The sequence below is a fragment of the Protopterus annectens genome, chromosome 14.part0, assembly GCF_019279795.1.
Source record: "Protopterus annectens isolate FY-2018-M chromosome 14.part0, PAN1.0, whole genome shotgun sequence".
Classification (NCBI taxonomy): domain Eukaryota; kingdom Metazoa; phylum Chordata; order Ceratodontiformes; family Protopteridae; genus Protopterus; species Protopterus annectens.
The window spans coordinates 1028316904-1028340844 of NC_056748.1; the positions used below are offsets into that span (position 1 = coordinate 1028316904).

The following is a 23941-nucleotide window of genomic DNA, read 5'->3' on the forward strand; positions in this document are numbered from 1 at the left end:
CGTCAGATTTTGCAGGCCAAAACATACCCATGGCCAGTACAAAGGACAGAACTTCACTTTTTTCCCTAAATAAAAGCTTATTCTTGTAGCATTTGTAGTTGCTTATTCTGTTTCTGATAACATTTAGGTGTTTCAGATACAGAATAACTGTTTTATGCAACTATTACATAAAATATAGGAAATATTTTTGGCCTAAAATCTCAGGACATTGGCCATTTTTACAATTTTTTTGCAGGACACAACTGCCCAAAGAGGGACTGTGCCTTGCAAAGTGGAACAGGTGGTAACCCTAGACTAAGGGATGAAACTTATTAACAACACAAAGCCTTAAACTTCTATGCTACATAGTCAGAAAAGTTTGGGTCCATGTCTAATACACTTACAAATTACCAGTCTTCATAGATGCAGACTTATCAACTATCCAGAATTTCAAATAATGCCCAGATTTTTGATCTGTTTCTCATAAAATTTGTGGTTTTCTGTCAAATCAGCAAGGACTGAAATCACTAAATTAAAAAAAAAATTGAGTTTCAGACTTTGTATATCCTTCATAACACACATGTTAACACAAATCCTTTTATTCTAGCAACTTTCTAAGCATATACGAGCAATATTTAAAAATGTGTCCTATTTCTTGGCCTTTGTAAAGATTTCTTGCACCAAGAGGTTGAGGGGGTATGCATAGATGTGGTGCTCAGTGGTGATGAAGTATTCTAACATTTCCTACTAATAACTCCTTCAAGTCATCACACCTACTGTTTAAACATAAACAAGCTGAAGGTTTATAATTTTTTTTCAAAACCGTCTGGCATTCTAGAAATACATTTTTCATTAAACAATTTGGAAGGTATCACACACAAGCTATGAAATTATACTTTATAAATACAGAAATGCAAAACAAAGCACAAGCCCACCAAGAGAATGGGTTTTAGGATTACAAGAGGTATGACATACAAGTATAACAACATCCTCCTGACACAGATTCTGCATTTCTTCAAAAACCTGCTCAGTAAATCACACAATCTTTACATCATATTTATATGGTTTGCTTTTAGGATCTCAATAGTGTTTTTTTTTCCCTAAACAAAATCACAGACTTAACGCACATGGATTTAAAACGCACTTACTTTTCTTACTTACTAGTACATGACCAATCAAAAAGTGCCAATCATTACATGACATAATGTCTCAACTCAACTAGTGTAGTTATTACCTAAAACTCATCACTAGGAACCAGAACCTGATTAGATACGTTAAGGATTCTGTAAGAATGGGGATGCATTCATCTTAATATGATTATCCAAGATCTGTAAAAGTTCACGAATGTTTGGCACACGCCCAGATTCTAATTTTGACCAGACTGGAACATCTGAAATGAGAAACAGGAAAATAAATAAATAAATAAAAAAAAATGTTAGTATACAGTCTATATACTGGTCTAATTCAAATGCTGACATTTCATGCATCTGTGAAAACTGAGCAGCATATGTTACAGCAATCATCTCAGCCCAAATTTTATGAATTAAACTAATTTGAGAACATTTTTTTTTTCTGTATCAACTCATAGCCGTGAGTAAAGCACCTAATGCAAGTAGTAGTTGGCTCTCCCTGTGAGGAACCAAAGCAGGTCTTACCAGGTTTTCTTATAGATGGCATCAAACTCTAACTTATAAGCTGTGTTGTTGCAATTCAGCTTTTCTACATTCACCAGAGGGTATTGTAGTAGGCACACAGTGTGCAAAGTAACAACGGAATCTAGAATATTCAAGTAAGATGCAACAATAATTGCAGATATGAGGTACTCCAAATATAATGTATTCTAAACCAAGGTGTCACCTGGCAAAGCAAACTTTACATTATGCATAAAAGCAAGCAGTAATAAGAAACAGATTTACACAAAGAAACGAAATATGTACAAGTGAAGAACTTCATTATACTCCGGAGGAGCCTTTATCAGAAATTCTTCCTAATCCTCAACAGAGAGATAGGGAGGGAGCAGAAGAGCTTTCGTTTTACACTGCACTCTACTTAAAGATCAACAGTCTTGTATTAAATGACTTGCCCAAAACTGTACTAAATTCCTTTGGAAGGGTCGATCTATCTCACTAAATCATAACATTTGAATTCCACTGAAGTACTAGATCCCATAATAATACAAGTTTTAATTCCAATAAAGAAACATGAACTATTGAGAATTAGCAATTCAGTGGTAAAAGCAGAAATTACTTCTTCTTAACATAATAAAAATACAATCCATATTCCTAAGGAAAATGCAGTGCATTTAACACACACTGATGAAATAAAACATAAGCTGGTATATATAAAAGATAAACATCACATTTGAGTAACAAGCTAATGGAAGAGTAACATCACACTGCTACAAGCAAAACTGGCAGAAAAAAAAATATTGCTTCACTTTCAAGGTGAACTTCTTGACATCTGTTCGTTACAGTCACTTAATATAATCCTCTACATCTTGGTCCCCTTTTCAGATTTTGTTACACAATTTTCAGGCAATAACCACAATGTATTTATCTGCACATAAATACTCCTCAACCCTTTAGGATTTTAGAGCAACACTACACTGAATTTAACCACACCATGTTGGCCTTATTACAGTACAAGGCAAAAGAAAACAAAATAATCAAACATAACATAATGGATCCTTACTTCTGATATGACACAGTACAGAAGTAGTCTAGCCCATTACTGTCCTTGGCATACTTAACAGAAGCTCAACATAAACACTCAAGTGAAATAGATGACAATGGAAAATTTCAAACTGCAGCACTAAAGGCATACAACCCAAAGCTTCTAGTGAGGCTGTACCTCAGTCACTTTGAGATGTTAAATACAACAGGGTGGTCAGCTACAAAATGCACTTTACGCTGCTATTCTACCCTCAGGAATTTCAGACAGCTCAGTGCTAAATTTGATCCCACCATTTCAGGTGTATAGAAGCACAACACTAGCTACAGCATGCTACAACTGAAAAAAAATGCTGCACACCAAAAGCACTCTATTTCTGGATTTGTAACCGGGAAAAGCCTAAAGATACAACATACAAGAGGTCACGGTCAGAGCCTCAAGGAAGTTCAGAGTTCGGGAAATTTTAAAGGAGCTATTTCAGGATAAAACAAAACTTAGAAATGCCATTCTATCTCAAAGGAATTCACACCACCTCACTTCCTAGTTAACAAGGTAGCAAAATTCAGAATATAAAATTTAGACTTTACTTTGTATACAGGAACAAAAATATCACTTTGGCTATTGAAATCAAAATACATATTTACTTTCAGACTATAGAGAATTAGAGCACATATATTCTGAATGTCAGTTTCAGTCAATCTGAACAACAGAAATTTAACAGCCTCCAAGTGGAAACTAGGCATACAGTAGTGCCAGACTGACAAAAAAGCCCTCTGATAGCTGAATTTGCCAGCTGCATCTAACAAGACCTTGTATCAGTTGTACTGAAAGAGATCACAATAAAGTTCTGGGAATTTCAATTCTATCAAGATTACTGGGTACAAAACACACTCAAGAATGTCTTTCATCAAAGGATTTTAAATCCTTTTTAGAGAGCAGGACACTGCCGCAGTCATGGGGTACAGAGCTAACCCTATATGAGACAGTGTACAGTCTGGGGAACATCTGAACGGTATTAGTTTTTTTTGTTTATACTGCATCCATTATATTGGATGTGAAATTCATTTGTTACGGGGTTACAAGTTCAACTGTTTTGGGACATATAACTTTTGGACTATATATTTAAGATATTATTTTGTGTGTAAAAGAAATGGGATTTTGCATTGGTGTACAACATAAAAAGTTTCATACCCAAATAGCATTATTAATACAGTGTATTTGTGTGTTTAATTTGAAATTAAACATTTAAACTTCTACTTTTTTGCTTAATGCCACAATGTTTTACATTCTCCTGAGCTAGCACCATCTCAAACAGTTGGGACTTCAGTTTAATGTCTCATCCAAAGGACGCCATACTCAGGAGTGAAACATTCCCTCCTATGCTGCACTGTATCAAGGGGAACATGAATCTAAGCATCTAGTGTGGGAAGAGAACTCAAAAACCTATTGATATTCCAAAACAAAAGGCAAGCATGGCACCTATTAAGCCACCAACACAGCATGCAACACCAAGCGAGAAAAATTCAAGCAATAAAACAGATTCTGAAAAAAGCTGCAAGGCCGATATCATAGAAAGCAACACTGCCTACTAAAGGGACAGTAAAGAAGTGTTACACTGAACAAAAAAGAGAAAAAAAATGGTCTGTCTTAAAACATGACCAAATTCAAGGAATGAAGCGAGTTAATAAAAACTCACAAGTTTCAAAGAAATAGTAAAAAATGTTTTTCTCACAAAATTTTTATTTAAAGATTTCTCTGATGCTAGTTTCACATGTGTCAATGAAGAAAGCTAGTTAACAGACCACATTAGTAAAGGAAAGTTTCAGACGCCAAGCTCACACAAGCGGAGAGATGGTCTGTGTGCAAGTCAGAGTTCCTAATCAACCTACAAGTCTGCGATAAATGAATCTAATGTCTGCTGGCCTCAGTACTACTGTTGACAAAGACAGCCTCCTCATAAAAGATCTATACTTAAAAAAGCAGTAGTAAGACAATGTGCACATTTAAAAAAGACAAGGTAACTATCTGCAAGAAAATGAAGTCAAATGGAGGGAAAATGAAAGGACATGCAAGAAAGTTTTACAAAAAATAAGTAGAAACAAAGTAAAAATGAGAACAAGTGGCTATGTAGGAACTGCAAAATGTGTTTATCTAGGGGTGAATGTGAGTGACAGCAAGACAGGGGAACTAAGCAATAACAATGGAAAACTATTTCAAAAACATAACTAAAGTATGGATGAAAATAACTGCAATGACTGAGTAATGTATCCTTCTGAGTCGTAAACTATGAAAAGACTTAAGACGGAGGTTTAGAAAAAAAAAAAGCAAACAAGGTGAATAGCAAATGGCAAAAGCTTAGGTATGAGTTACAGATGATGCTAAAGGAATTCTTAAAAGTGCAACCAAAAGTAATGTTTAATTGAACAAGACATGCCAATGGGATAACAGCAAAGAGAAATATTCAGACAGGGAGAAGATTTAAATCAATGTGTTAGAAAACAAAGGGATATACAAGGTAACCTTTAGAAAAATGATTAGACAAAAAACATTAAATTACTTTTTTTTTTTTTTTTTTTTAATGAATGACCAAATTATGTTTTTTTCTTAAAAGGTACGGGGATTTGGGACACTCCAGGAACTTAAAACCTTTTTTTTGTCAACATTGATTACAAACTAAGCTGCTGATGGGTGCACAGCACGATGTATTAAGTGGCAATATTGGGGACTGCTGTATACATTTGATACATTCCATGGATAGAAAACATAAAAAGGGATAAAGCATGTTAGCCAGAATTTGACTTGCATCATTCTACATTAGAGAGAGCAACAGCAGTGCAAGGGTGTCACCTAAGACAAGTGCTGCATGTATACTACAGAAAGATCAATTAAGGATTACACAGGTGGACAAGCTTAATCAATGTTAGCTGTCAAATGAAAAAAATGGAGAATTTTTGCTTTCTGCTATATTTATGTAGGTTGATGAAGACAGCCAGATATAAATTTGCATGGGGAAGATTAAAAAAATCGGGAGAAGAAAAAAATCTGTCATTTTCCAATACCTTCTTTATTCCTACGCATGGGTCTTGGGATGAGACAACCTCTCCCAATATGCAGTGGTTATTAGACATGGAACCATGTGTCTCAGCTATAAAGATTTTCTCAGAATATCTGGATTTTTGCCTCTTATTTTTAGTCTGATCCTCATAAAAGGTGTGGTTTTCTGGCAAATTGTTTGCGATTAATGTCACTAAATACCAGATACTTGAGTTTGACTTCATATCTTCTAAAAAAATGCATGCTAAAATAAAACCTGCTATTCTATCAACTTTAGAAGATTTTAATAGCAATAAGTAAAATCTGTCCCAGAATTCGGACATTTGTCCCCCCATTGTTTTTGGCTTTGTCAAAATTGCTTGCACGAAGTTGACATGTATGCACGGAACCAATGTTGGATGTGGCACTGGCCATTAGGGACACAGACCCACCCATCCAAGTACTCCCCACGAACGTCCAATAGCAATTTGGAGAATTAGCAAAATCAAACTTGTGTTATGCCTTTGTGCAGTCACCAGAGCTCCTAACAAAAACATGACTAGCTGCATGAAGGATATGCAGACACCATAGATGAGGCATTAGGCATTATTACTGTGAACACATCCAGAGAACTGACAGCAGTGCTAATACACCACTATGACATCTGATATAGAAGTAAAGACAAAATAAAGCCTTAAAAGTAGAAGAATTACAGTTGGAAAAAATTTTGGGAAGAAAAATGAATGGGGAGTACGGAAAGCATGTGGAAGGTATGGAATGGATAAATGAAAATGCTTCAATGATTAAAGTCAGCTTTACTACCGTTAGCTGTTTTTTGAGGCACCAGGTTTCCATTTCAAAACAAAGAAGACAGGATTTTAAACACTAGTCTGAAGTATTTGAAGTAGCAGGCAGAATTATTCTGTAATTAAAGATGGGAGAAGATCTTGCTCATGATAAATCCATTTTACATTGTTTACAGAAAAAAAAATGTAGAGAAGGAAAGGAGAAAAAGAAGGATTCAGTGCAAGAAATGAGTCTGATATCATAAAGTATCTTTCTAAAAGGAGCTTTTCTCCTCGGGTGTCCACTGAAAACGGGCCATTGGCTCAGATGGACTAACCCGGATAACAAATGTCAAATAAATAAGTATGAGTGGAATAAACAATGTGGAAAAAAACAGCAGAAGTAACACACATGGAAAAGTTAGAACATGGTTTCTCTAACAGAGGAATACTGTCAAATTATAATGAATTTTTAGAGATATCAGTATAGAGTAAGATTGCATGGTTAAGTGACTATATTTAAAAAGTTTGATGAAGTCTAGGTGGGTGACAAACACACTTATGTTATAGGTTTCATGCAACTGTCTTTTTGTAGAAAATAAAAAATATGTAATGAAATAGCAAAAAAACGTTGAAGGGTTTTATCTTTTCATATGTAGGATTTTAAATGGCTACTCTGTGTGGTGAATATTAACGGGAGTCTGAAATGTACGACATTTGAAAGAAGAAACAGTTAACAAGAATATAAAAGAAAAGGGAAACAATACACCACTGTCTCTCTGTGGGAACCTTAACCCCTTACTTGGGACTTATTTGGAAAACAGCAGGACTAAACCTGTACAGAAAATACAGGATTCTGAAGTAATGCAAGGTATAAATTCAGTAAACGTGAAAGGGAAAAAGTAAAACTATAAAGAATGATTTCAGTAGTGGTACATTTCTGAGAAGGAACATTAATGAAAAACTGTGTGGTATGGAAAGCATATGGAAGGTGTGGATTGGAAACTTAGCATGGTACTTTTCCGTTATACTCCTACCATGTCTTCGTGCTGCAGGTGCTGATGTCTTTTCTCATTATGTAGTCTTTTATGCAGGACAAAGAAATGGTTATTGTTAAAGTAACTAAAATAAGCAGAGGAAGAAGGAATTGTTATGTTTGTAATGTTAACAATACATTCAAAGCCGTAACCTGTTTTCCCGTTGCTGTGTTTTGCAAGAAAGCAGGAATTCTAATGTTAAAACTGGACGATGCCTTCAGTCTTCTTGCGCTGCACTGCCCTGTTTTGCTTATATGTAATCATACATTTAGGTGTGACATATACTTATTGTGAAGTGATGTAGAGGAAGAAAAAAATGTTTTTTGTATATACACATCTTCGTTCTGCTGGCGCTGCTCTATGTAATCATTCAAGTAGGAGTGACATGTTTATTTTGAAAAGATGTACGGGCATAAGAAATGTTTTTGTGTGTGTGTGTGTATATATATATATATATATATATATATATATATATATATATATATATATATATATATATAATTTTACAGTTTTACTTCATGGAAAACAGTAACAGCAAACATAAAAATAAAGTCAAATATTTATTGTGAAAAAAGTACATGAAGAAGGAGTTCTGTTTTGGCTGCAACACCTTTAATTCATGGAGAGCAAAACATTCAACAGGGATCACAGCAGTATGAACTATTCATTGAAAGGAATCATTCATAGCAAATATTCTAACTCTAACTAGGAGTCATGAAAGTAACGACTGCATGTAATATAGAGGATACCCTCTCCTTGTAGGTTTAATACTCTCATACTTGGTATAAATCCATACAGCTGCTATCCATAATTATATCACACAATCCCTTGTACTATTTAAATGTTTGTTTTTATACAATTACTGTATTATTTAAATTGTATTCTACTGTGGAGCTTTTCTCCTTGGGTCTCCACTGAAAATGGGTTTGTTAGACCCAGTGGACTATCCCAGTAATCAAATGCAATAAATAAATAAAACATTTCACATTTACTATGTAAGCGGCTCCACATGAATTCAATCAGATAAGACTGTAAATGTTGGCGAGCAGTCCCTCAATGCTGTTTATTCCGCCACTTTACAGTACCCCACAAGCGCTCCACTTTCTGGGTATGACACCCAGTATCTGGATCAACAAAATTATAGGAGTGATTCACAGTCAAATGGTGACATCCAGCCACTTCCAATTCCTCACATTGATAGCCTTTCCAACAGTCGGAGAAAATAGTGCTTCCATCTTTTATACATTGTCCTGTATTGCTGACAGTAATGTTTTTGCTGATCGGTCAGGAACAGCAACAAGGAAGCATTCATTTGTTTCCCGACACACACCTCCAAAGACCCTGACCTACATTAGCTTTCCTTCGGGTGAATAAGCTCTCATCAATCTCAACCACTCTGTTTGGGCCACCAATTTTCACATTGGGACGACATAACAACTAACTGGCACATACCTCTCTTGAGGTAATTATTCCAATCCATAGTTGTATTATGATTCAGTTGTAGCTGTGTTTGGCAGAATTCAACAGATGTCAACTCCAGACACCATAGACAAATGACTCTAACAGCAGTTACAAACGGTAAGTGGGATCCATTAAACCAAGTGCGAGTTCGGACACCTTTTTCTTCCCTGCAGGAACGAAGGCTGCATAGCCATTTGGGGTTAGAGGTATACTTCATTTTCATTAAATGATTACTGGAGCACAATCTCCATTTGTGTAAAATACCTCTATCTTTAAGAAATGTAACAGCCGCTTCTTCATTTGTGGGCAAATCCCACAATGTAACATCCATTGCAGCCATAGTAGTCCTTAACATTCTATGTCAGAAAACAATTTCTCATTACTGTTTCTCGTGGAGTTATCCCTGGGGTGAATTTTCTGTTTCCCATCCACTTATCAAGATTTCTCTTGAAGAGGGCCAGCGAGGTGCTCTGCTTGACATGTATGGGAAGTCTCTGGGTTATGAATCTGTCCCTCCAGCATGTTCTGTTAATTGTGGTAATGAGGTTGAGGTCTCTGCAGTGTGTGGTGCGGAGGGATTGGGATTTCTTTAGATGTAGCACTTCTAACAGAGCTGGGTCAGACATGGCTTTGTAAGTCAAGCAGAGATTTTGCCTCTAAGTAGGTGATATGAGAGAGAGAATAGTTGGAGTGTTTTTGAGTCTGTCTATACAGAACAAGTGTTTAAGGCCTAGGATCCTCTTTGTGAGGTACTTTTGCGGCATCTCCAGTTGTTGCAGGTGTCTAGTGAGGTACATGCCAAATGGGGCATTGTAATTGATGATTGGCCTAATGAGGGAAGATTAGAGGGAGACAATGACTTCTTTCTTCCTGGATGCAAAGCCCTTAGTAATGAGATGTGCAACATAGAAGAACTTTCTGATCACAGTGACAATGTGATCAAGCGAGAGGTTGCTGTCAACCTGTGTTTCCAGATCTCTTATAACGCCTTCTGTGCTCAGTGGGCTACCATCAATGTGGTAATTCATGGGAACCAGGTTTTTCCCAAAGGGGATGACGACATTTTTTAGCACTGAGCTTAAGGCCATGATTCTGACACCAGTCGGTCACAGTGAGGCCATTCTGTAGGATGTCAACATCACTTGGGGAGTTAATAGCAGCTCCCAACTTGCAATCATCTGCGAACTTTGTCAGCCAGAGTCCCTCCGTGTTGGCCTGGACTTCAGAGAAGTAGATACCAAACAGGAGAGGACCCAGGGCCGAACACTGGGGGACTCTACTTGTGACTAATCAGCAGTCTGACTTGGAATCAGCTACTTTCACACTGTGGGTTCTGTGAGCCAGTTTCCAACCCACCTAGTGATACAGGGGTTGATGCCAATCTTAGTAAGTTTTTCTATGATTTTTGAGTGGGGAAATGGTATCAAAAGCCTTGGCCAGATCAAGGTAGGCTGTATGAACCACCTTGCCTTCATCCACAACTCTGGTGACTGACTCAAAGAAGTTGACCAAGTTGAGCAGGCATGATCTACCCTTCACAAAACAAAATTGTGTGGGATCCAGAGTTTGGAGATTCCCTATATCCTTGTTTCTTAGGTCCATGATGATGCATTCCATAGCTTTGCATATCAGACTCGTTAGGCTAATGGGGCGCGATAGTTCCCAGAGTCTGTAGTCGCTCCTCCTTTGTGCAGACAGATGACTGTAGCAGTGTGCCATTCGGCAGGGACAAAACCTGAGGTGAGGCTGAGACTGAACAGGTCACACAGGTGAGGTGCCAGTTCACTCTGTAGTTCATGTAGAACACAACCAGGGATATTGTCAGGTCACACAGAAGCTGTATTCTTGGCCTTTGACAGTGCTGTTTTAACCTGTGCAGCAGTAATACTGGATGCCTGGCAATCTACTAGTATTGTGATTGGTCTTTTGGGGGGGGGGGGTAAAAGTTAGCATTGAATCTGTCAGCCACTACTGGCAATATCTGCTGGCTCAGTTTAGGAGGTACCATTGTGCAGTATCTCAGAGCAAATCTGGGTATTGCCATGGAAATTCTTTACATAACTATAGAAGGCCTTGTGGTTGTCTTTACTATCTGCTGCATTTCTGTTTTCATACCTAGCTTTAGAGGATTTGATGAGGGATCTCAACTTTTTGTTGAGGCAGATAAGGGAGTTTTTCCAGTCCTGGGACTTTAACTTATTCCGCATCAGTTTCCTCCTTCTGTTGTAGAATTTGTTTATGGCAGGGGACCACCAGATTGGCTTCCTTTTTTTGGAGGAGTGTGTCTTGGTTCTATTTGGGTGTGGCGAGATCCATGCATTTGTGTACATGTTCGTACAGTGCACTGGTGTGAGATTCTGCAGTCATGCAACTATTCTCCATTTGCATGGGTGTACTGAAGTTAGCCACCTCCGTTTTTAGGATGCCAAAGTTAGCTTTGCAGAAGTTGTTCATGGTGGTTACCTTTGCTTGCTGGAAAATAGTAACTGTTACAGCATAAATCTTGATGTTTGTGATGCTTGAAGGTTTAATAAGGATGGGAACACCATAAAATAAATGTGGGGAGGAGATAACCAAGGCTATACTTGCCACTACTTCTTGTGTCGGTGAGAAAACCTTTTTGGTTCTATAAATAGGTTCATAGGTTGGTACTAGTCTGTCAGCCCTAGGGCCTATACAAACCTAGCCATAACATTTCCCTGGCTATTTCTTCCCACACTATTTACTTCCCAGGACCCCTGTCTAGCAGGGCAATTGACTTGATCCCCGGGGTGAATTTCCTTTCTCTCATCCAATCGTCAACGTTCCTTCTGAAGAGGGCCAAAGAGGCACTCTGCTTGACATATATGGGCACATCTAGTAAGCAGTAGTATTGTTTTTTTCTCAAGGGTTGAGTACAAGTTGTGAGTTACAAAGCCATGTTTCAGCTGCTGTTAAAGCTTCAAGTATTTGTTTTGAGATGTGCTATGTTGTTAGATGTGCAAATGAGCAAATGAGAGTGGAGTCACCTGTGTACTATATTAGTGCGGGTCTGTTGTGTGGATGCGTGGTGGGTGTTAGTGAGAATGTTAAAGATGAGAGGCAAAAGGATAGAGCCTTGTGGTACACCGGTGGTGACTGGGAGGTATGGAGAGCCATTTTACTGACTGATCCCTACTACATAGGTAGCTTTTGAACCATAGAAAGGTGGCCTTACATCTAATCCTAACCCAGGAGCCCAGCCATGTATCACCACATCTGCTTTCACCTCCCAACCTGTACAGAGACCTATTGAGGGCATCTGAAGTAGAAGTTTGCTGTGACAAACTGTGTCAAAGGCTTTATAAAAGTCTAAAATAAAATACTAGGCTGCAGTTCTCTTTAGCTTTATCATCAGCATCTATAAAGGTTAGAAGTGCAGTGATAGTACTACAGGAAGGACGGAAGCCATGTTATGTGGGGAACATGAGTTCTTCCTGCAGGTGACTGTTTGCAAAAAGGGATGATATTGTTAAAGGTTTAAAGTTAGTAATATCTGTTTAATTTCCTCCTTTGTGCAGACGGATATTTTGTGATTTTTCCTGACAGGGAACATGGGATTCCTGGACTGACCTACTCATAAGGATTGAGACAGGGTAGGCTGTGCTATCACCTGCTATTTTAAAGGTATTCGCTTGGAAGGTCATCAGCTGAAGTTTAAGAATACTTGGGATGTCAGCACATGTTGGAAGGTGAAAGCAGATGTGGTGATACATGGTTGCTGGGCAGGATTAGGATTAGATGTTGGCGAATCCTTGATTAGAGATGCTATGCTATCTATGAAATAAGAATTTAACTATACTGCGGTTTTGAGTGATGAGTTATTGGGAGAGGGGTTAGGGTTGAATTTATGGCCAGATGCAAGATTTCTTTAATGGCTGTCCGGTATTTTTTTAGGGTTGTGCTTACTATTATTCTGAAAGTTATTATAGTATAGTTTTTTGTCTTCATTAATTTGCTTTTTAGTAAGATTGTGAAACATTCTAAATTCAAGGTAGTGTGGTGTTTTATACTTTTGCAGTTCTTTCCATGGCTTTTCTATACTCTGCATTAGCATTCTAGTATTCTTTCTCGATAGCCAAATTGAATTATTTGTTTTTAGTCTCTTCTTTCTAGGAGATGCAAGGCTATTCAAGGTGTTCAGGAAAGTTGTACTGAATTCAGTTACAGCATCATCTAAGAGGATGATTTTTAGGAAGTTCCAGTTAATAATGATAGGTACACAAAGAACATTTCTGGGTTAAACTTGGAAAGGTTGTTATAACGATGCTATTTAAGTCGATGTGCGAGATGTCTGGTTGTATAAATTGGGAGCTGATCACCAAGACAGTCACACATTTTACTGGGGATGGTGCATTTACTAGGGTCCAATACCAGAATCTAATCTAACAGTGAATTTGATGTCTTGCTATAAAGTGTGGGGCTATTAAATTACTTGTGTGAAACCAAGTAGGTTCATGCTAGATTATGTCCTACCAGCTGACATTCACATCACTTAGTAGTATGATTTCTTGTGGAATTGTTATGGATATCCACTGTAGGATACTTCCAGTAAACCTGCATTATTGCCAAGAGGGATGCATCGAATGATGAACCATTATAAACAAACGTGTAACTTTAGGAACATTATGAAAAGCTCTGATAAACTGAATTTTGGTACTGGTTTGTTTTAAGGGGAAATGTGATAGTTCTTGGGAATTATTAAAGCAATGACTCCATCTTTCGTCTTTATATGGTTATTACAGATGATGATATAGCTGGGAGGTGTAATTTCACAGTTACTTATACTGGGTTTAAACCAAGTTTCAGTTAGAGAAAGAATCAGGTTTATGGTGTAATCCAGGCACACAGTTCAGCAATATCTTCCACTTCTAAAAATTATGGCAGCAAAAATAAGATACTGGGGTTGGGGGTGGACTGTTGTAAGGTTAGAGTAGAGTAGTGTGTGGAAGAAAGTTGTATTTATGATCATTGTGATAGGTCAGGCCAAGATAAGGGTGAATGTCTCTCCTAGAAGGATTTTACTATATTGGGGAATTACTGATGCTTGCTTTTGGAGAGTATTTTTCCACCTAATTTCTGTTCGAGTTGAATAAGAAGTTATGTACTCACCATAACGTTCCATCTGAGTAGATAAACTTCATTTGTCAGCAACCTGTGGGTATCGGATCAGACTTCAGATCCGAGCCGGCAGTTTTCAACAGCTTAGATCCGAGCTCCTAGCTCCTCCCTCTACCCATAAACCCCTGCCAGACCTGACTGACCTCAGATCAAGTTTGCTCCCAAGCAGCAATTGCTACAGATTTACCAATTTCAAAAATCAGCTCTGAAGACAGCAAATGTGAATAATCGAAGGTCAGGGGGAAGGTTGCTGACAAATGAAGTCTATTTACTCAGATGGAATGTTATGGTGAGTGCATAACTTCTTAATCTGAAGTAGTTAATTTAATTTGTGCAGCAACCTGTGGGACAGAGTCCCCAGCTACCTGAATCTTGGGCGGCCATCATGGAAGGATGTTCCAGAGCACTGCAGAGCCAAAGGATGCTCCCCCTCTGGAGATCATATCCAGCTTATAATGGTTGATAAAGGTATGAGATGAGGCCCAAGTGGCAGCCGAACAAATATCATCTAAAGGAACCCTGGATCTAAAAGCAGCAGAGGTAGACATAGATCGGGTAGAATGGGCACGGACTCCCTGAAGCACGGGCCTACCAGAACTTTCATAAGCCAAAAGAATACATTGCGAGATCCATTGAGACAACGTAACTTTGGATACCGATTTATCCAAATTCATTTTGGCAAAGGAGATGAACAACTGGTCGGATTGCCTATGACCAGATGTCCTGTGAATATAGAATCAAAGTTGTCTATGCACATCCAACGAGTGTAATTTGTATTCTCTCTTGTTGTGATAGTTGGGAAAGAAGACTGGCAGATTAATGGACTGGTTGATATTGGATTCGGAAGCAACCTTAGGGAAAAAGGAGGGATTGGTCCTGAGGTATCCTTGTGGAAGGTTAGATATGGGGGTTTGACACAAAGGGCCTGAATTTCAGAAACTCTTCTAGCAGAGGTGATGGCGACGAGAAAGGCAGTCTTCCAAAACAAATACTTGAGTTCCACTGAAGCTGCAGGCTCAAAGGGGGGAGCTGTCAAAGCCTGAAGCACTAACGACAAATCCCATGGAGGTACCACTTCCTTTACCGGAGGTCTGAGAAGGAAGGTGCCCTTCAGGAAGGTCTTGCACAGCTTAGAAGTGATCAAGGGACGCAGATCATGTCTGACATGGTAGTGAGAGATAGCTGCTAGTTGAACCTTGACAGTAGAACAGCTAGCTCCCTGGTGAAATAATCCTGATAAGAAGTCTAGCACCGCAGGTAAAGGAGCTGTGAAGGGATCCAAGTTTTGACGTTCTGCCCAGATAGAGAAACATCTCCATTTGCTGCTGTAAACGTTCCTAGTAGAAGGCTTGTGGGCTGCAATGAGAATAGCTTTGACTGGGGAAGAGATGCTGGGAGTCCTGGCTAGGAGTGGAACTGGAACAGCCAAACTGTGAGCTTGAGGCTGTCCAGGTTCGGGGTCGGGAGACCCAGAGGGTGGGAGATCAGATCTGGGAGGGGATCTAGAATCCAAGGAGGATTCACCAGATGAGACCAAAGGTAAGGAAACCAGGTTTGACGAGGCCAGAATGGGGCGATGAGGATAATCCTGCTCCCCAACCAGCTGGCTTTCTGTAGAAGCTTTAGCATCAGGGGGAGAGGTGGATAAGCATAAAGCAGACCGGGAGGCCAAACATGCACCAGAGTGTCTCTCGGGGATTCCCCGACTTGGGGAATTAAAGCGAAATAGCTGTTGCATTTGGTGTTTGAGGAAGAGGCGAAAAGATCGCAACAGGGCTGCCCCCATTTGGCAAAAATCTGATCGCTACGTGCAGATTGAGAGACCACTCGTAAGGGGAAAGGATGGTGCGACTGAGTTTGTCCACCAGGATGTTGGCCCACCCCGGAATGTGTGTTGCAATGAGAACACGGTTGGTGGAGATCACCCATTCCCACACTCTCATGGCCACTCGACAGAGCGGGTAAGACCTGGTTCCCCCTTGTTTGTTGATGTACCAGACAACCGACATGTTGTCCATCTGGATCGCAATTGTCCCTACAGGAAGAAGGTCCTGAAGTGCTTGCAACGCTAACAGCAGTGCCCTCATCTCTCGGACATTGATATGCAAAGAGGTCTCCGCATCGTTCCACGTGCCTTGGACAGTCCTGCCCGAAGAGTGCCCCCACCCGAGGCGAGAGGCATCAGTGGTCACCGTGGCCAGGGGAGGGGCCATAGAGAAGGGGCATCCCGTGTGGAGATCCGGAGATTGCAGCCACCACACGAGAGCCCTCTTGCAAGCCCTGCTGAGGGAAATGGGATGACTCGGAGGGTAGTGAAGAAAGGACCACTGGACTTGGAGGGTCCACTGTAAGACCCTCATGTTCAGACATGCCATAGGTAACAAGTTGATTGCCGCTGCCATTGAGCCTAGAGCCCTCAGGACCAATTCCGCCGGAGGAGATGAAGATAGAAGGATGGCCCACACATCAAACCTCAGGGTTTGAAGTCTCTCTGGGGTTAAGAAGGCTACAAGATTGATGGTGTTTAATCTGGTCCCAATGAAATCTATGACTCGGGTCGGTGTGAGAGCAGATTTGTCCATATTTATTGTGATCCCTAGCCAGGGAGCAAGACGAAGAAAATAATCCCTGGCTGTACAGAGTAGATGCCTTGTCGAGGCGGTCAGGAGCCAGTCGTCCAGGTACAGGAAAACTTGTATTCCCTGGAGCCTCTGGTGGGCTGCTATCACTGCTAGCACTTTGGTAAACACCCTGGGGTTTGAGGTGAGACCAAAGGGGAGAGTCCTGAATTGGTAATGACTGTCCCCTAGCCGGAAGCGGAGAAACCTCCTGGATCGTCTGTCCATTAGAATATGATAGTACGCATCCTTGAGGTCTATCAAGCACATCCAATCGTTCTCCCATAATAGGGGGAGAATAGATTGAAGAATGACCATCCGGAACTTTTCTTTGGTTACTGACAGGTTCAAAAGGGAGAGATCGAGGATTGGTCTTAAGTCCCCCGTCTTTTTTGGCACCAAAAAGAACCTGGAGTAAAAACCCGATCCGAGCTTGTCTGGTGGGATGTGTTGGATGGCTCTTTTTTCTAGGAGATGCCAGATTTCCGCAGGTGCGACCTCCCTCTGATCGGGTGGGACATCGGGGAGGTGTTTGGGGAAGAGAAGAAGGCAAGGGAAGGGGATCTGGTAACCTCTTGATTTGATGCGAAGCACCCAGCGGTCTGTAGTGATGGACTCCCAAGCTGCCAGGTGCCTCGAGAAACACCCCCCCGACTGCCTCCAGAGTGGAGCAGTTGGGCAACCCTTCAGGGCTGTTGCGTGGGCCGGTCAGAGAAAGGTTCTCTGGACCCAAAGTTCTTTGGGCCCCCTCTGCCTCTAGGGCGGCGTCCTCCCTGTCCTCCTCTGCCGCGGAAGGACTGGGGTCCGGAGTGGACTGAGACTGTTGCGACTTCCGGAACCACATCTTCTTCTGCCCCTTTTGGTTCTTGGAGAAGGACCTCTGGGGAGCAGAGAAGCGGACTCCGACGGCAGACAACGTCTTCCCGTCCTTTTCGCTCTGGACCAAGGTGTCGTGAATGGTCTTCCCAAATAGGGCAGAACCATCAAAAGGGGCATTTGCGAAAGACGCCTTGAAGGGTTCCGCGAAATCACAATGCCGGAGCCAGGCCTGACGCCTCATGCCGAGACCTACTCCGCTGGCTCTAGCGGCTCCTTCCGTGGCATGGGATAGTAGCCGCATAGAGGTATTGGAAATGAACCTAAGAGTGGCCATACGGGTGGAGTACAACTGTTTGTCCTCCGCCGACATGGACTCCGGGGGCGATGCAGCGCATTCCTTAATAAGATCCCACTGCAGCCAAATAATGTGTGCCATGTAGTTCAGTGACCTCACCGAGAAGGACGCTGAACTAAACACCCGCTTCCCTAGGCGGACCATCGCTCGGGACTCCTTGCCTGGGGGGTGGACCAAGGGGCTCTCCTGAGCTACTTCCCTCTTAGGGGCCGCCGACATCAACATGGCATCTACGGGAGGACCCTTGCTTCAATGGGGCCTGTCGGCAGGGGGACTGAGGATACTGTCAGGGTGCTTCGGGACTGGCTCCACAGTGTCCGGCTCCTTCCACGCCCTGGTGGTAATCAGGTCCACCAGGGGGTCGGCCGGACGGGACACCCAAGAGGTAGAAGGGCCTGCTTCAAATGCCTCCAGGAACACGGCTTCGTCCGAGGTCGGCTTTGGGGCAGACCACCCCCCTCTGATCCTAAGCATTTCCATGATGTCCCCAAAGGGGACATCCTTGGGGGATGACCTTGGGGAGCCTTCCCCCTCCTCCAAATCCGTGTCTTCGGTCAAGGACTCAGAGGAGTCCAAGTGCCTCCTCTTGCACTTCCGCTTGTAGGGATCTCCTCGGGGAGGCTGTCCGAAGAGGCCTCACCAGCAACATCCTGTTCCAAGGGAATGACCTTGGACATTGAAGCAGGCTGTCCGTGGGGCCAAGTGATGGAAGTCAGACCCAACAGAGAAGGAGTGCGGGGCGGAGCTGTGGCAAGGACCAGGGGCCTGGAAGCAGTCGACAGAGCCCTCTCGACCACGTCGAACGCCGAGGGAGAGCCGCTCTCTCTGGGATCCGAGAGCGGGCCCTCACTCGGATCCGACAGGCGGATTGGGGCCGGCGCCGAAGCAATCGTTTCCGACGGCCCAGTATGCTCCGACCTGGAAGGCGCCGAAGGCATACTGAAACCCTCGGATCCGAAGCTCAGCCCTCTGCTCCGACAGCTCGGATCAGACAAAAACAGACCCGACAGGCTCGAGGGAAGAGTCAGCGCTGAAGTAACAGAGACTATCTGTGTCGACCCACGCCCAGTTCCAAGGCTTCCCCGCTCAGAAGGCTCCGGACCCGGGAAGCGGGACGGAGAAGGAGCTATCGGGGCAAAGAAAGGGGTCAAGCTCCCCCCCGGAGGGGGGGGAGGCAGGAGCACTCCCATCTGCAGCTGGGCCTGGAGGAATCTTCGCATCATCCGGTTGAAGTCTGCGTCGAAAAGGCTGCGCATAGATCTCGAAGAGGCCACCGAGGCGGGACGGGAGTGCCACCTAGATGACCTCGAAGGAGATCGGGTCCCGGTGAAAAACAAGGGGACCGGATCCGAGAAGGAAAAACCGGGAAGCCCTGGAGGGAGAAGACCGCTTAGCCGGTGGAGCCGAAGCAGAGGCATCGGCCCTCCACTTGTGGTGCTTTTCCTGGCCTCCCTCTCCTCCGGGCCTACAGCAGGAGGTTGAGTCCTGGCCAGGGGGACAGAGGCAGGAGCGGTCGCCGCCGAAGCCGCGGAGGTAGCCACGGTAGGACCGGAGGCCTAAGCTGAATCTGGGGGCAAAAGACCCACCAGGATCAGCTTGGATCTCCGGTCCTTGAGTGCCCTGGGGTTGAACGCCGCACAGATGGTACACCCAGAGGAAAGGTGTCGAACCCCAAGGCACAGAACACACCGAGTGTGGCCATCAGCCGGTGAAAGCTTATTGCCACACTCAGTGCACTTCGAAAAGAGAGGTTTTGGAGCCTCAGACATTTTTAAGCTAAAGAAACACACACGCTAGGCCCCAACACACACACACAGACCCCAACGAACCAGCGAGGGAGAGGGAGGGAAAAATATATAAACTAAAGAAGATTTAAGCTAAGGGAAACAGGTACGGACCTAACACACGGTACTCACACCAAAAGTACAGAAAGAAAAAAAAAGTAAAAAATGTTTCTATTTTTTCTCACAGAAATTCGCTAACGATGGAGCTCGAGAATCCAGCTGCTGACAACAAGCACGGCAAACTAGATCTGAGGTCAGTCAGGGTTGGCAGGGGTTTATGGGTAGAGGGAGGAGCTAGGAGCTTGGATCTAAGCTGTTGAAAGCTGCCGGCTCGGATCCGAAGTCAGATCCGATACCCACAGGTTGCTGCACAAATGAAGTTAACTACTTCAGATACTGAGTTAATCTGTCTATATTTGGAGTAAAAGTGAGGGGGCGTCACTAAATAGGTCCGGTATGATATGTGGACAGTGCAGGCAGGAAGTATGAATAGGTGTTTAGGACAGAATTGGAGATTTGTTGAGAGCTATTATACGCATCATGGTAGGATGAAAGATGGCCTAGTAGCAGAAGAATAGAGGTTAAGCAGCATAGTAGCATGATTAGGTAAAAGGATCTGTATGTTATAGCTGGCAGGTAGTGGAGAAGTAGGGATCAGGAAGGAAAGAGTTGTTGCAAGGTAGAAGGATTTTAGTGGTGGAGGAGTCAAAGCTGACAGACAGTAGATAGGAAAGAAGTATATTTTATGAAGGAAGAGAGCTAGGTTGTCCTAGTATCTTCTCTGGAATGTAAGGAATAGAAGGGTTTAAAAGGTTAGACATTGAGAATGTACCAAAACAGGAAAATGCAAGGGTTTATTTGGGAAAAGTAGATGACACAATGTGGAACAGATAGGTGCTGTTAGGGAGAGGTGTAGCTATGAATGTCTATACAGCAAAGCAGTATGGGAGGGGGAAGACAGCTGGGAAAGAAAATGGAAGTTGAGACTTGGGTAAAAAGAAACAGGACTGTTTGTATAATAGTACTAAAGTTGTTTGGGAAGAGTTATGGAATAGGAGTTACAAGTGTAATGTAAGTGTAGGAAGTATGACAGAGTAAGATGGCAGTGGGTGGGATCAAATTATAACAGTAAAATAAGTTTATTACCAGTACAAAGCAATTCACAGTGAGGTACCAAGCAGAACAGGTTTGATTTCATTTTTTGAATGCAGAAACCTGTTAGCCAGGAAGACTAAGTAACTGGCATATACAGTGTAACCAACTGGTCAAGAGAAAGGACAGTGGCCAACTTAGTAAGTGGTTCTTAGACTGCAAGAACAACTGTCAGGGGGGATATTAAAAACTAATTTCCAGCACAGGCAGGCACGTATTTGACTAGATGAAGTTTAAGAACTTTGCTGTGTATCACGTTAAATTTGCTTGCATTGTACAACGACAAAATTATCAGAGAAAATGGTTGGGAGTTGGCCCTTGTGACAAAGCTTCAACAGTATCTGGGATGAAAGTAGTGACCCTAAGCTTTGCCCTGTGAGGAAGCTGGTGAATGAGTGAAGGAGGAGAGAATAGTGAGGGAATATTTAGCAATACATTCCAGTGCAGTGACCCTCCCACCCTCAGGTCTAATTATAATCAGATAAGAACAGTAACAACAATCCCACACCATATAATAAAAATAGCAATGAAAATCCCACACCTTATAATAAAAATAGCAATGAAAATCCCACACCTTATAATAAAAATAGCAATGAAAATCCCACACCTTATAATAAAAATAGCAATGAAAATCCCACACCTTATAATAAAAATAGCAATGAAAATCCCACACCTTATAATAAAAATAGCAATGAAAATCCCACACCTTATAATAAAAATAGCAACGAAAATCCCACACCTTATAATAAAAATAGCAACGAAAATCCCACACCTTATAATAAAAATAGCAACGAAAATCCCACACCTTATAATAAAAATAGCAACGAAAATCCCACACCTTATAATAAAAATAGCAATGAAAATCCCACACCTTATAATAAAAATAGCAACGAATGGGGATTGAAGGCAGCTGAAACTATGGCAGTGCTGTACTTTAACATCTACTGTTATGGTAAGTCTAGTACACACCTGTACTATGTTCATCATAAATCACCGTTACAGTAGCCCAAGTTATATGGGACAAATACTGAAGCTTTAATACATAGGGAGAAGGGTCATGGTCTAGGATCTCCTGGAGAGTCATCTTAGCAAAGCCTCTGAAATGTTTGGTAAAGGTGTGCATAGATGACCAAGTTGTTTCTCTAGTATATTTCCAGAGTGAACTCCTTTCCAAAAAGTCTGTGAAGTAGCCACAACCCTGGTAGACTAGGCTCTGGTTTTGCCTGCAAGTATGTTGACGTGGTGAGAACAAAAGGCAATAGTATGAGACAATCATTCATAAACTGTCTTTCATCACAGACAGCCACTTTTTCTTACTTTCATAGGAAATAAACAGTTGCTTCAAAAGTCTTGAAGTTTTTTTGGTTTTTTTTTGTCATATCAATGTAGTATCAGAACTGCTTGTACATTCACAGTATATAAAATTCTCTCCCTCTCATGTTTTTTTTTTCTGGTTCTGCAAAGAAAATGGAGATGAATTGCCTGGATCAATGCAAATGCTGAAACAACATTAGTTACAGAGGAAGGGATGACTTATCATACCAGTTTGTAACTCAGATACTCATCTGGCAGAACAGCAATGAGTAACACCAATTCCGGACAAGAACTGCCATAATGGTTAAGGTGTTTACCTCACAAACAAGTAGTACAGGGTTTGATTCTCACAAAGGGAAATTAGTTAGGCTTAAAATGTCCCACTTGGGTAGCTAGCCTAGTACACACCTATGAACCTATGTAATAAATTACCTTGTGAGCAGCTTCATCAGGAAAAACAGTGCAAGTTTTTGCAATAAAAAAAGATCTCAAGAAGAAGCCACCTGCATTCCAGGTGGATGGATATATAATAAAAAAAAATTTCAAAAACTTTTTTACTTGAGGTAGGGGGGATGTAAGGGAAGACAAACAGAGATGGCCTAAAAATTAATCTAGACAGAAGATAAAGAAAGCCCAGAGTATATTCACTCACACAAATACTGTAGAACCAAGACTTTATGGCTTCAAAGAGAGTTCCTAGTTATGGTCATGGAACCAACTAGCAAATCATTTCCACTTACCCATATACGATTTCCTAAAAGCAGGTTTCTGAGCAAGTCCATTCTGTGAGGCAACATGCGGCAATTGCTCTTGGCCATTTTCAAAAGAAGGGAGAACCACTATTGTCTGGGCCTAACAGAAGTCATCATAATTATCTTTAGAGACAGTCCTTCTGCACCTTTAGAAGAATCCTCATTATCAGAAGAAAGGGTGAAAAGACATACAGAAATATTCTTGACCATGTAAATGAAAAGCATCCATCTTGCAGAAATGTGTGCAAAAAATCCTGGAGCAGAATTTTTGTAATGCTCTATTGTGGCTTGAAACAAACAGATCTAGAAGTTTTCCTCACATATTGGCCAACTTTCATTCGAGGGGGTCTATCCTGTTCCTGCTCAGCTTGCCTGCTGTATGTTTTGCTTTGATGAAATGCAGGTAGCCTGGAGGGATAGAGTAAACAGAATCTCAAATTCTCAAGTTACCACAGCTAGCCTGCTAAGGGGGAAGAACTGGTTCCTCCTTGTTTATGCACCACACCACTGTGGTGTTGATTACTTAGTAGAAGGCAGCACCACAGGGGCCAAGAGAAAGTGATGAGTGGTCCAGGGAACAACAGACGGCCACAGCACAGTCAACTATCAGCAGCAGAGATGAGGAAGCCGGAGTCTGTTGATCTGGGAGGGCTTGGTCAAGTTACCAGGACTCAGGTCCATGTCCTTGCTGCAAAAAGTGCCTGACAAGAGGTTCACCGAACTTTGAACAGGCATTCTTAACTCCTGACAGAAAAGTTCTGAGGAAAAACTCTAAACATCATCTCCAGTGCCTAACATCACTTTTGACAGGAAAAAAAAGTACTCTTCCTCACAAAACATAACCAAGGTGTTTGACAAGCAGGTAGCAGAGCTTACAATAGTTGGTCAAACAACCTGACAGAACAAGTTTTGAGGTAAACATTTTTAATGATTAAAAAACGTATGGCTTTGGAGGTGAACACCTTTATTGCATTATCACTTAAGACATAGGCAAACACACATTTATATAAAAGAAAACATACCATGTTAACATATTCACAGTT

At 41.7% G+C, this 23941-nt stretch overlaps 1 protein-coding gene across 1 annotated transcript in view; it reads right to left on the bottom strand.

The window, feature by feature from the left end:
- LOC122789408 (selenoprotein T2-like) overlaps positions 1-23941 on the bottom strand; it is a 122843-nt gene that overhangs the window by 18761 nt on the left and 80141 nt on the right. The window contains exon 5 of the mRNA XM_044056833.1: positions 1214-1369. Within this exon, the coding sequence (XP_043912768.1) occupies positions 1254-1369 (116 nt within the window). The 3' untranslated portion in view covers positions 1214-1253. The remainder of the gene's footprint in view (positions 1-1213; positions 1370-23941) is intronic.